The sequence below is a fragment of the Enoplosus armatus genome, chromosome 12, assembly GCF_043641665.1.
Source record: "Enoplosus armatus isolate fEnoArm2 chromosome 12, fEnoArm2.hap1, whole genome shotgun sequence".
Taxonomy (NCBI): Eukaryota; Metazoa; Chordata; class Actinopteri; order Centrarchiformes; family Enoplosidae; genus Enoplosus; species Enoplosus armatus.
In genome coordinates, this window is record NC_092191.1 from 18,835,560 (window position 1) to 18,849,472 (window position 13,913).

Below are 13,913 nucleotides of genomic sequence, written 5' to 3' on the forward strand. Positions count from 1 at the left end.
AGAAAGCATGGTGATGAGGATGGAAATACTGTATGTATGTTTTTCTCATGACAGAGACTTCATGTTGAGAAATAAAATGTAGGCTATAGACAACATAACATAACAACATTCATGGGCAGGGGGAACTTGGGCTCATGACCTCAGTATTTCTAAAATCCTGGCTCTGGTTATGTTGTAATTGTTGTTATTTTTATATTGACTTCATTGACATGACTGGGTCTTGGAGTTTACGAAGAGCATTAGAACGCAGCATCAGCTCTTTTCTAACTCATCCAGTTGTGGGTGTCAAAACGTGCGACTCGCTGGTTCCTTGAAGAGCAGATCTACAAAGCATGCGGCGCAACACGGACAACAGGCTTTGGCGTAATCAAACACAGAGCCAGCATTGTCAGATCCACGCATGCGTAGAGCGCGCGCAGCTACATCAGACTGTTGGTCACTTCCTGAATCAGGGGTTAGCTTGCTGCTGGGTTTGATAGTAGCATGTAGATGAGAGCCGAAGACTCAAAGCAGGCTGCTGGAGGTGACTTCCCTGAGTAGCAGACAAAAAAAGAGGACTTTCGGCGAGTTTGCCTCGACAACATGGATTACTGGGTAGGTGTCGCTTCACTTTAGTCCGTCTTTTTTCCACATAACGTACAGTGTGTTACACAGGACGGTGGCGGTGCTGCTACAAGACGCTTGAGGAGGCGAAGACTTGTTTATCAATAGTGAGGTGAGCTGATGACCCGACTTGTTTTGCTCTCAGGGATGCTCCAAGTCCACGAACAGTGCGTTAGACAGTGACCCTTGTTATCAAGGCCTTACGTTACAGATTTATGGCAGTTTTTGTAGACACACACAACCTACATTGATACTTTGGCCCCTGAAATGGGACACTTTACATGAGATGAGCCACAGTATGTTTTCAGACACTGATAAGAAGACAAATAGACAACGGTGCTGGCTTCACAGTATTACTTCAATTAAGGCAAAATCTGATTTGTTTTTTGGTGAGGTGCCTGGTGCTAAGGATTAAAGGTCCTTCCTATTGTTTATTGTAGACCTCACTGTTTAAAATTAGAGATCCTGTTCAACTTAAACCTGCAGGAAGTTCAGACAAAGCATTACTCTTAATAGTTACAGCCACCAGAGAGCTGTTGAGGGGTTTTTCTTAAAGGAGCAGAATCAAGTTTTGTGGATAGTAGACATTCGACAGAGGACTCGTCTGACACATATCTGCTGTCACTGCAAAATGAACCCCCTCCAGGTCAACTCAAGAAGTAGAAAGAAGAAGTAACTCTAAAAGCTTCATTTCGATTTTGGCCTAAATGCCAGTTCATGTCATGGTAGCCCTGAGGCTTTGTAGACCATTAAAAAAACCTTTCAGATACCACAGCTGTAATTACCACCCCCCGCCCCCCTCCCCTGAATGATTTCTGGATCTCTCTTTTCGACTGAACGCCATGGTGATGTTGCGCTCGCAGTCTGTTTCCCCTTGATGTATCCAGGAGCAGCCACCTCACACTCAGTACATTTCCATGAGAACATGACCTCCCCTCTGAGACAACAAAAGCTCCCCTTACAGAATAGTCAAATGTTGTATGAGGGGGAGCAAAGGAATGGGCGTCCACTGCTCAACAATGAGTGGGACAATCGTGGTACAAGAGTCTTTGTGTGGACTCTGTATAAGTTTTCCTGTGGCAAAGATAGCTTTGAATGGTCTGGAGGAGTGTGGGTGGACCTGAAGGCTGAAGTATAGACAGAAAATGTGTTGGATAACAGAGGCCTGTATCTGAAGGGGCAGACATGCCTGTTAGATAACACCGTTTAATCTTTTCTTTACGACCGATGCGTGGCAGCGATCACTGATGGGCTTTGCACCTACACTCTGCCTTTACCGACAAACATTATTCCTGTCATGAAAACTCAAGCCCATCAGTCAACACATGTTCATGGCTTATTTTCCGTTGCTTCCCACTCGGCTCTATGCAGCTCATCTTGCCAAACCTGTATGAGAACGTGTTATCCAGACAGGCAGGTATGACAGCTGCAGTCTGGGCAGGGGGGCGGACTCCCGTGGCTCCCTGACAGCCCTCCACTGAAGCTTCATTCACTGAAAACAACTGGATATTCTTTAACTCTTGTATGTATGAATTTTCCACCGTGAGCGAAAGATGCTTCGAATGATCTGGCTGCAGTAATACCTCACATCCTCTCAGGTTGAGATAACGATTGAGAAACGCTCTGAGGGAACTTGCCTCATTATACAACTATGGGATGTTTATATCAGGCAGACTAGGGATTACTCAAGATACTGTCTTTTGAACCGTAAGCTTTTCTCCATCTGATTGTGGAGAAGGAGAAACAAGCGTCCTTGCTATCAGACTGTTGTGTCGTAAAAACACAACTGGGGAGAGATAATAGGAAGATAATTTTGCTGCACTTGTGAAATAGTCAGTGAGTCATTTACTGTGATATTACTGTGATTTGGGCTCAGTGAGATCCTCTCAGGCTGTGAAAATCACTGCATTCAAATTCAGATTCTGAACAAACATCTCAGCTTTTGTTGGTGATCAGGCTTAGAACTAAATGTACAATATCGCTTGTGGTTCTGTCTATTTTAAGTGGAACTTCCTGTCTTGTCTGATCATGATTGAGCCCCTCCACTGGCTGGATGCATTGTTGCCAGTTTGGGAGGAGTCTGGCGAGAGTCGTCCAGTTAGCTCAGAGCGTTCTCTCACTCTCACCTGGAGAAGGAAGAGACGACAGTCTGAGAAACTGCTGACAGTATTAGTGTGTGGGGAGGTAATTGAACTCTGCAGGTGTGACAATGTCTGCTGATGTAAGTACTTCAACTTGTGACTTGTGATATTGGGCTATGTATAAATAAAACTGACTACTAACTGGCATTAATATACATGTTTACAACATTTTGCACGTTCCTTCATATGGGAGAGCTGTGTTACTGAATTATGATTACTAATGGTTGTGGACATCTTTAACTTCAACATGTTGTGAAAGTGTGTTCTTGCGCTTGGGAACGTTTCTTTGAAAAACGAGTTACTTGCCTTTTTAAAAGTAACTAGTTAGAGAGTGACTTAAAAGTGAGCTGTTGTGAGAATTTCTCTGCTGTCTTCCACCCCGAAACTCCGTCGTGGCGGCTCATTCAAAGTAAACCATAACATATTGTGACGCGTGTATGTGTGTCCGTGTCCAGAGTGCCTTGGAGGTGTATAAGGAGATGGTCCTGCTGTACCTGGAGGAGGGCCGGCGGCAGGTCAACTTGCACTGCGCCGACCTGGAGCCGTGGCAGATCATTGGAGCGACAGTCATCACCACGCTCGGAGCGGTCTGGATCAAAGGATTCCTCTTCCAGCAAGAAAGTAATCTTTCACACGTGACTCATGGTTACAAAGGAGGCCTGCTGGGGACTAAATCAGGACTGGAAACACATGAAATGAGCTCACATTTTAATCTCCTAAAACTGTAGAAGTTGTGTTCACAAAGGGTTTTGAGTCAATGCTCCTTTTTGGCCAGTTTAGTAGCCAGTGAGTTTATGAGTCTCTGAACTGTTAACATCAGGTTTTGCTAATCTCCTGCATGGTCAGAGCAGTTACGTGAATAACTTTCTGATGAGAAGGTTTCCCTGGCACTCTGCAGTTAGTATCTCCTAGTGCAGTACCTGTTTCTCCAGCATGTTTAACTGAGAGATACCTTCGATCAACAAGATTTTCTAGATCTGCTATCGATGAATCAGGTCAGCTCCACACGCCTTCCTTCTGCTCTTAAAGAGTGAAGTCTCGAAGGAAACTAGCTGCATGTCTTCAAGACTTTCAGGGTCAGAGTGAAATGCTTTGTGAATGTGGCTCCACTTTTCATAGGCCACGTCTTGTCTTGTCTTGACGTGTGATTATAGGTCATAGTCAGCTGCTTAATGTTTGCGGTTGATCGTGTGCCAGCCTTTCACCACAGCTGCTGCCTTGTCTTTTTGGCTAATAGGTCTCCCATCCCGAATCAAGAAGCAGTGCTTTCGACTCATCAGAAAAATCCCCTTTGTTGGCATGGCAGTAAGTATCAGTGGTGAATCTGTTCCTTCTTTTCCCAGCAGATGTGCACTGACTCTGTCGTCTGAGGCTCTTATGAGTCACTCTTGGATGACAGTACAGCGTGCAGGGGAGGGAGAAGGAGGGGGGTCAGACCTTTGCCACACTTAACATCATGCCCTGGAGATAACACTCGGTTACTTCTGGTCATTATGTCACCCACGGAGAGCTTACTTTCAGGCTTTATCAGAAATGTACATGAAGTGTTGACACAGTGGACATCACGTTCAGTCTGAAACGCAGTTACTTCACCTTCACTCATTTTAGGGAATGTCATGCTTTACATGTTTTTTTTTTTTTTTTTTTTTTTTACTGCATCCAGAGACACTTGATGTCCTTAAAGTAACGTTGTCCTCTCTTTGTGACAGATTCAGAGCCAGCTCAACAAGGCTCTGGATGACATGTCTGCCAGTCTGTGTACTCTGAAGGAGGGGATGAGCTACACTAAACAGCTGCCCTCTAAAGGCCTCTCTCAGAGCCAAGTGCTGGACAAGATCCAAGAGTACGAGACTCTGAGTAAGTCATCATTCATTCCTGAACTTCATGCTTCACTATCGGACTTCCTGAGGAGTAACTTACTGATAAGAAAACCAGTGATTTCTGAAGAGACGGTGTGTCGTTGCAGATGAGGTGCAGTGGGAGAAAGGATGTGTTTCGGGTGCAGTGTACTGGGGTGATGAATCGCTGACCAATCTCCTGGTGAAGGTATGCGTCTTCGTGTACATCTCTGGCCTTTGCCGTTCCAAGCACGAGCAGTCATGGTTGAACATGGATACATTTCAGTGTTAGCTACAATAAGCAGGGCTGAGTTCTTTTTTGTTTCTTTTTTTGTATTTTTTGACAATGAACTCCCGTTCGTTCCTACTGCCACCCTGGTTTGTGTGTCTGTTCATAGCTCACAGTAAATATTTGAACTGTCCCTCTTGTCTGCTTTTGTTCCCACTGCAGGTATATGGGGATTTTGCATGGAGCAACCCACTTCACCCAGACATCTTCCCTGGCGTAAGAAAGATGGAGGCTGAGGTTGTAAGAATGGCTTGCACACTTTTCCACGGCGGACCGAACTCCTGTGGCACAGTGAGTTATCAGAAACATATGCTCACACATTGTATGAGCTGAGGATCCAAAGCACGGATTGATTTGATTTAAACAACTCTTTTTGCCTTTTTGTCCAGGTCACTTCAGGGGGAACAGAGAGCATACTGATGGCCTGCAAGGCATACAGAGACATGGCGTATGAACGTGGAGTCAAGTACCCTGAAATGTAAGAGGAGCTTTATTAGATACGGTTGATGAGTTATGTCAGTTTTCTTGTTATAAATCCTTTTGTCTTCTTCAGGTCTTGTGCCAGTTTGCTTCAACTTCCTTCAGTTTTTAAAAATACTTTTCATTTTTCTTTTACGACATTTACAACAACAAATAAATACACTAATTTAATAGATTACAGATTGAAATAAACATTCAAATAACAATAATAGTACAACAGGGACCATTCCTGGGCAGTTTTGACTTTTTATGTCGTAGCATGATAAAACATAATTACATGATAGAAATACATTTACACACCCAGGTTCAGAGGAGTGTCTTTCATGTAATCAATAAAAGGTTTTATTTATTATATTTAGTATTTAAAAGGTTATACTATGTCATTTTCTGTAGTGGTATAGAATTATTGATTTCTGCAATCCACATTCCAACTGGTACGGAGTCGTCTGATTTCTCTTTTAATGTTGCACATTTTTTTGGCTATAATGAAGATTTCTGCAAGTTTCCATGACGAGGTTTAAATTGGTGGAGTTACCCAGAAGACAAACTTCATGAATCACATGGATTTGTCATGATGTTACATTCATTTTGCCAACTTCCTCCAGTTTTAACACCAAAATAAAAGTGTCTAATTTTAAGATGGAAAAAAGGCACATTTTCTTTACTTTGTTTTGCCTTTTTTTTTTCTTCTTACATTCTGAATTATTAAACTTATACAACATGTACTTGTCATCCCTGAATAACATGATGTAACAGCCCTGTAATTATGGTCATGCCAACACATTTGAATTTGAATACAAGACACGAGACCACTTTAAGGCTTGTTCTCAACTGTGAAGTTCTAACATTATTTTTGTGTTTTTCTACTTTGTGCAGCCTTGCGCCTGTGAGCGTCCACGCAGCCTTTGACAAAGCAGCACATTACTTTGGGATGAAGCTTGTTCACATTCCCCTTGACAAGAAAACTATGAAAGTAGACGTGAAGGTGAGAGTACAGTACGCACAGACGGTATGTGCTAATTGACTTGCTGTTCTTAGACATTAGTTCTCCCCATATTGTTTCTTCTCTCTCAAGGCTATGAAGAGAGCCATCAGCAAAAACACCGCCATGCTTGTGTGCTCGGCTCCTCAGTTTCCTCATGGGATCATGGATCCTGTTGAGGAAGTAGCCAAGGTCAGAAGTGAAAATTTTTTTCCACTAGAAAGGTTCTGAGATGAAAACGGGGAAGTCGAACCTCTGACACTTTCCCTGTGTGTGTTGGTGTGTTCCAGCTGGCTGAACGCTACAACCTCCCGCTGCATGTGGATGCCTGTCTGGGAGGTTTTCTCATTGTCTTCATGGCCAAGGCTGGTTACCAACTCGCCCCATTTGACTTCAGGTTAAAAGGTGTTACCAGCATCTCTGCAGACACCCACAAGGTAAGGAGTGGTTGTTCATTCCCATCAAATCAGTTCTTCTTGTAAGCCTACTTACTTTTTTCTGGTTTTATTCTAAAACAACTAATACACAAGCTTTAAAAAAAAAAAAAGTTACAATATCTAACAACAAATCCTGGAAATAGACATTGTATTATGTGTAATGCGATAGTCATGGAATTTAAAGACCAATGCCTTATCGTAACTGGCTCCAGGCCATATGTTTTATAGTATTCTAAAACTGGATTGTGTGTGTGTCTGTGTCTGTGTGTGTGTGTGTGTGTGTGTGCTTGTGTTACTACATTCCTCTCCAGTACGGTTACGCCCCCAAAGGTTCCTCAGTGATCCTCTACAGTGATAAAAAGTACCGTCACTACCAGTACTTCGTAGCTCCAGACTGGCAGGGGGGGATCTACGCCTCGCCCTCTGTTGCAGGCTCCAGGCCTGGAGGAATCATCGCCGCCTGCTGGGCGACCATGATGCACATGGGAGAGAGTGGATACGTAGATGCCACCAAGAAGATCATCAGCACAGCACGCAAAATCAAAACGGAGTAAGACGCTCACATTTATCAACAGCGAAGTGTTAAAAACAACTCTAGAGCTCCTGAACTTTGACATAATTTATCTTATCACCTTTTTAATCATTTTGTTGTTTGTGTTTTTTTATTGACAGAATCAGCAAGTTGAATGGTGTGTTTGTGTTTGGGGATCCAGAGGTGTCAGTGGTGGCAATAGGCTCAGATGTTTTTGATATATTCCGTCTGTCTAATGCACTGACGTCAAAGGGCTGGAATCTGAACACACTGCAGTACCCATCCAGGTACATATAAAAAAACAAAACAAAGAAAGACAGAAAGAATGTACTATTATGATAAATAGTCTAGAGTGTAACAAGTGTATGATCTTCTCTTTCACAGCATCCACATTTGTTGCACAGTTCTGCACACACAGCCGGGCGTCGCTGATCAGTTCATCCGTGATGTCAAAGAGCAGGTTGCCATCATCATGAAGAACCCCAAAGAGAAAACCACAGGAATGGTGAGCTCGCTCTGCTTACACACTAGTTCACATCGCTGTCCTACACTGAATATACAGTATAATGTTTAATTGGTACATTTTCTGTAAGAGCGGGTATGTGTACATTTCATTTCATGTTGAGTGAGTTTCATCTTCCCAAACAACATGGATAAACATGGCACGGCAGCACTAAACAAGTCAGCTTTTGAAGTTCTGTTTCAACAGAAAAAGTGCTGTTACTTTATTAGTACAGAAATTTCCACACTTTAAAAACAACATTGTTTAAGTGTGATATCATAAGATGTGTTGTTTATCTAAATGACCCAGTTCTCAGAACAGTGTATGTATTTCTTTTATCACCGGGGCGCTTGTGAACTCCCTCGTGTCCTCCTGCTGTTTCAGGGAGCGATCTACGGCATGGCCCAGTCTATCCCAGACAGATCCATGGTGACAGAGATCTCCCGTGGTTTCCTGGACTGTCTCTACAGCACTGAGGTGCCCAAGTCGAGCACCAGCCACATGAACGGCAACGGCAAAGCCCACTGAAGCGGGACTGGGCTCTCCTGGCCCGACGCCACCGCACGCAGGGAAACGCGCTCGCCTCCTCCCAGAGCTCTCAGTTAAACGCTCAACGGTTGCCTTATCTTGCATACCTACACCGTACGGAAACCACCTGCAAAGATCTTTTGAAGCACAAGCCATCGTCATGTTAATCAGCCCAGAAGGAAATCGCTTGTAACACTGTGTCCAAGTGGCGCACAGAAGAAATGACTGGTTCCAAACAAGTTTTAGTCTTTTCATTTGATTTGATCGTTAATGTAGTGGAAGTTTGTCTTATTTTACTTGTTTTAAAAGTTCATTTCAATTGTAGCTTTTGTTGAATGAAAATGTCTTTCGTAATCTACACTGATTGCATAGCAAAACCTTTTTTTTTTTTTTTTTTAATGCCGGAACATTTCAGCTTGCTGCCATCACTGCTTCACTATCTGTGATGACTCGGCTAAAAACACACACACCACTGAAAGCTTGTTAGAAGCGCTGTGCTGCCCTCTAGCATGAAACCTGATGTACTGCTCCAGACTTGGCTCTGCACGCTGGGGGCCTGTCGAAGGTGCATGTTGTCATTATCATGTAATAGTTGCAACAGCATTTTTTTTATGTGAAAGCACTGCAATGCCCTGACAAGAACATATCAGGTTAATCTGTAAACCACTTGAAACTACAATTCTGACGTTACAGTAGAAGTTTTGTCTGTAAGCATGAACACGCACGTCCCTGTTTGTTCGCACTTCATATGATGAAATTCATTTTGTTTGTAAGTCTGCATTCATGGTTTGATTTGTAGACATAGGGAGAATGATATTTGGATAGTGGGAGATTTTAATGTCAATAATGTTCAATAAAATTGTCTTTAAATTTAAATTAGGGAGAAGTCGTAACCAGGGCAGGAACATTTTAAAAGCGGCTAGTGGAATCCAACACTTATCCGCCACTTTGGTAATTATATACTGATTTTGGCATTCACACAGTAAAGAAAGGCAATGAAATGTAACATCTTTTAACAGACTGGACTGAAGGCTGTTTCCAACCCTGGGCTACTGTATATTATAATATTTCCTCTATAGTCTGGATAGAGTGTCCTGTCTACCACTTTGTTTTAATAATTAGTCTCCTAATTCAATCTACCTCAGTTTATACTACATTAATTCATCCATTGAAACACATTCTAACAGGGCAACTGTTTATTTTTCCATTTCTAACATATACTTCATAATGTTAGGGCATTTGACAAACTGTAACAAAGTGTTCTTAGACATACTGATACTGAAAGGAAACAGATCCACTGTGATGGAGGTTTTTGATCGGCAGACAGATTTGATATTATATTTTGGGAGAAACCCACTCGGCTCTGTCTGAATGTGGATAAATGTGGGTAAATATCCATTCAGCAGGATATGTACACATTTACTAACAGGTTGACAACTTAACAATGCACACAGTAATACCAAAAGGACCTTGTGTTGTTCTCTTTTCTTTCATGTGCTTTCCTAATATTGCTTGTTGAAATTGTGTATTTCCATGAAATTATTTCCATGTTTGTGCAATATCTAACTTTTCCTTTTATGAAGTGAATCGAGGGGGAATGCTCTACTAGTGATGTTTAAGAGATAAGACATTAGAAGCATAGTTTTGAGTGACCGCATATCAGCCGTGTTAGTGTAATTTAACCATTTATGTGACCACTGGGTGTATTGTTTTACATACTGAGCAGTTTTAAAGAGGTTAGACGTGAATGTATTTAGGTTCTTACATGTGCGGGGATTTTTCCATCTTTTAGTCAGTGCCTGGTTAAAAGACAGACAGGACGCAACCCCCCAACTAACGATTGAAGCTCATACCATCATGTGTCCATCCATCCATCCATCCATCCTTATAGACTGTGCGCCCAGTGACAGGGTGTGGAAACCCATGCCCGTGCAAAAAAACAAAAAGACTTCCGCCAATAACTCATCCTGTTTGCTTTGGAGAAATATCCGCAAAAATTGTGATGATTGAATGGCCGAGAAATCCCTTTTGAATAAAACCTTTTAATGCAAATTCCTTCTTCAAGCTTTAACTCAAAGCGACTACACACTGTAACAGGTTCTTTTAAGTTCTGCAGAGAAAATCTAAATTGTGTCCTGGCTTTGCAGTTTGGTGACATTATGTAGCAATAATGAGCGTTCACCTCTGTGCCTTCAGAGGTTTGAACTCATGACAATGAAGATTTTCTTAGGGAATTGGCTTCATAACGACGACATCATTAAGGTCCACTGGTCTTTCAAAAGTACACAGGGTGGACAAAGTAACACAAACACCTTCGAATATAATGCAATCAAATACCACCTTACAATTTGTGTTTTAGAGTACTGGATTGCGTTATATTGTATTGGGGTATTGACTTTTGTCCACCCCTGTACACTCCGTCATCATGTGAGCTTCTGAATGTACAAGGTTAAAAGATTGTTGTTAAATCTCTGTTCATGTCAGAGTGCATCCTTATTTAGCAGGTCTGTTCTAAGTTAGGAAGTGCCTGCTGGTTTCTCCTAGAAAATGATCCATAGCAAACACTGTTAACCCACTCAGAGCAGTTAACACGGTTACTCCACAGCAGATGGTCTACAATGTTGTGTTTTCAATAAAATGCATTCAGTCTGATGAGAGGATCCTCTCGTGGTCATTTTTCAGTCACGGCAACAGCAGTTTGACAGAAAATAACATTTACCAACAGTAATGTACGAAAACATTTGGCATGCAAGACACTCGTGGCAGAAAGACACCATTGTGAAACCATTGTGTATGTTGTCTGTAATGACAACTGGAATGGTTGCTGAGAAATGACTTGAATTCTTAAGACTTTAAAGTGTGAACATGATTTTGCCAGTTACCTTTGGCTAATAATCGCATTTATTCATCAAGTGCAAAACCAACAACAACAACATATTTATAAAAACACATTGGACCCTTTGCAGTCTAACAGCTGTTATTCACAACACACAAAGTAACTGGTTCATATTCTTTGGATTTGCAGAGATCCTCAGAGATTTCTCAGTGGAATAAGAGCTTTGAACAGTCGTCACTGTTGAAGTGACGGATGTGTGTTGCTCACATCAGGGATGCCTGGTCAATGAAGGTGGCCAAAGTGATGTCACGCTGGGACAGCCCCCCACAGTCGTGTGTGCTGAGAGTGATCTGGACCTGTGGGAACAAAGGAATATGGAAACTGTGAGTATGACATGAAAACTCATACACTAGAACAGGCTAATCTTTCCTTAAGTATATTTGAGTGTGTTTGCTTTAGCCTAAGCCAGAGTCAAATATCCATCCCTGCCTCCATCTGCAACAAACTGAAGTTTAAGTGATAACAGCAGTTGATGTGTCATCTGAGGGGAAGGAGCCAAAGCAGCCAAAGTGTTTGATGCTTTTGTGACTAAACCAGTAGAGATGACAGTTGAAAGGTAAACACTGAAAGTCGCTGAAGTGTGTGAGCACAGTGAGCAGCTGAAATGTCAATTCAGGTGCAAGTTAACGGTGAAATCACAACACGTCACTGACATACTATCAGCGTAGAATTTCACAATTCACGTAGTCATTTGGTTCATTGTTTGTTAAAAAAAATACAGATTATAGCAGCTTAGCTTAACACTGTACACCTGTGTGAGCTTGTTAGTTTTGTGACAGCAGAAAGTTGTGCTGAATCAGCCAACAGTGCTTTAGTAAGGGAGCGTCTATCCTCGTGATTTTGCAGATAAATGGAGATGACATTATTTCAAAGACTAATGAATTGGAAGCTCCAGTACATGGTCACAATATTGGCCTCTTCTTTAGCGAGGAAAGGACCAAGTCCAACCAGCCTAAGGGTTATAATCTCCTTTGCATGGGTCATTATTAGTCTTTTGTACCTTATTATAGACATTGAACCACTCCGGGTGATGGTCCATCTTCTCTGCTTGTAAAGCCACTCTGGACATGAAACCAAAAGCCTGAAAGGAAAAAAAACCCCAGCATATTCTATTATGTATGCACATAATGTACAGTGGTTGTTAGTTATGTGGGTTTTGTGAGGTAAGTACAATGAACTATGATATATTAGGAACCTGATTAAAGTCTTTAAAGATAAACTCTTTGTAGATGGCGTCCCGTCCCACAACCTCCACCCACTGAGCGTTGCGTAGCAGGGGGAGTAGGTGGGTCCTCTCCTCCTCGGACAGACTCTGAATTTTACCGGCCTGTTAGGAAAGAGCAGAGGCAACAGAACAGCAGATCTGAGAGGGGCAGCTTCACAAACGCAAACTGTGATTGGTTGCATCCGATCCCATCTGGAAACAATGAGAGGCTGCATTCCTGGTTTAAAAAAATGAGCTGGTTCAAAGGTATGTGGTGGTGGTGGTGGTGGTTGTGGGAGGGGGTGGGTCTCCCTTTTGGTCACTCAGTCCCTAATCTTGACACATGATGCAGGGTCACATGGATTTAAAGTTAGTAATGCTCGTTTCGCTCAGCCTTCATGACCCTGATCTGAACGACACTGTCAACATTTCACAACATTCCATATCTAGTTTTATTGCACAATCGAGAGGGGACTTTTGAAGGCTTTTTGTCCCCAGAGGGGTGGCCGTGCTTCGAAACCCAAAGAGCAAACAGATGTAACACCACGGCCTGAGACAGAGCAGTGACATCAACAGGTATCATAGCAACACTCTAATCTGCTCTATCAGTGGAGCGAACGGGCAGCACACAGACAAAAAGCCTGTCTATTCATCACACACAGTGGCTTAACACACACACAAAGACACACACACACACACACACACAAGGGAAAATGTGCTTATCCCTGCTAAATCATACAGCCACAGATGAAACTGTATTGAATGTATCTGTCTGAACACGAGTGTTTGTCGGTCTGCAATAAAACATCATCTAGTTTTAGACTATGAGAGTGACTAAATGGCAACAGGTGTGTGTGTGTGTGTGTGTGAGGCGGTAAGCAGCCCTGTGTGGCAGACACTGGACACACACACTGTACAGAGGTTGTGTACTCACCATGTTTGCAGAGTGTTTTCATGCACAGAGGAGGTTCGGCTCCAGCTCCCTGTTGCACAGAGGCTAATCTGCTGTGGCAGCCAGTGAGAGCGACTGGAACGAATCCCTTCCGACACATGAGCCGTGGGTCCTGCTTAGCTGCCCATGCAGACGCCTGAGCAGAAATCCTCCCTGCTGATAGGTTACTCGGCCACCTGTCAGCACAGGTTTAATCATAAACTGTCATCTGTTGCGCGATGCCACCTATTTGTAGCAGGATTCAACACAAAGGCCAGTACAGCAGTGTTTGCAGTGTGGTGAAATCATGAAGATACTCTTTAATAATTTCATTTTATAGGGCATATGCATGAACATGAAACATAAACATGAACTTAAACTTAGCAATATTAGCCCACAGTTAATAGTGTCTGTGTTCAACAGGACAGCAGATTTTAAGCGGACTGGAGTTCATGTCAAAGGTTAATGAGGTGCTCCTGTGAGATTGCCCCGGTGAACTCATCTGTCACAGCGAGCGCTCAGGGAAATGAACTGGTTAATGAAATGAGGA

At 42.7% G+C, this 13,913-nt stretch overlaps 2 protein-coding genes across 2 annotated transcripts; one reads left to right on the plus strand and one right to left on the minus strand.

Moving 5' to 3' along the window:
- Nucleotides 1-499: 499 nt before the first annotated feature.
- On the plus strand, nt 500-10,984 carry sgpl1 (sphingosine-1-phosphate lyase 1). The gene is made up of 14 exons (XM_070915793.1): nt 500-594; nt 3,200-3,365; nt 3,982-4,049; nt 4,454-4,601; nt 4,711-4,790; nt 5,034-5,162; nt 5,261-5,349; nt 6,228-6,336; nt 6,427-6,525; nt 6,624-6,770; nt 7,082-7,320; nt 7,443-7,589; nt 7,687-7,807; nt 8,189-10,984. Exons 1-14 carry the CDS (start codon nt 583-585, stop codon nt 8,330-8,332), a joined length of 1,698 nt encoding a protein of 565 aa, XP_070771894.1. The 5' UTR covers nt 500-582; the 3' UTR covers nt 8,333-10,984.
- Nucleotides 10,985-11,210: 226 nt separating this feature from the next.
- pcbd1 (pterin-4 alpha-carbinolamine dehydratase/dimerization cofactor of hepatocyte nuclear factor 1 alpha) lies at nt 11,211-13,485 on the minus strand. Its single transcript, XM_070916194.1, has 4 exons — nt 13,367-13,485; nt 12,424-12,555; nt 12,229-12,309; nt 11,211-11,524 (listed from the first exon to the last, which is right to left on the minus strand). The coding sequence occupies exons 1-4, from the start codon at nt 13,367-13,369 to the stop codon at nt 11,432-11,434; spliced, it is 309 nt and encodes a 102-aa protein (XP_070772295.1). The 5' UTR covers nt 13,370-13,485; the 3' UTR covers nt 11,211-11,431.
- Nucleotides 13,486-13,913: the final 428 nt, after the last annotated feature.

Coding starts and splice junctions, on each gene's coding strand:
- sgpl1 (XM_070915793.1), top strand. Junction 3,366..3,981: donor ATTCCTCTTCCAGCAAGAAA/GTAATCTTTCAC, acceptor TTTGGCTAATAG/GTCTCCCATCCCGAATCAAG. Junction 4,602..4,710: donor CCAAGAGTACGAGACTCTGA/GTAAGTCATCAT, acceptor GTGTCGTTGCAG/ATGAGGTGCAGTGGGAGAAA.
- pcbd1 (XM_070916194.1), bottom strand. Junction 12,310..12,423: donor TCTTTAAAGACTTTAATCAG/GTTCCTAATATA, acceptor TTTTCCTTTCAG/GCTTTTGGTTTCATGTCCAG. Junction 11,525..12,228: donor GGTTCAATGTCTATAATAAG/GTACAAAAGACT, acceptor TTGTTCCCACAG/GTCCAGATCACTCTCAGCAC.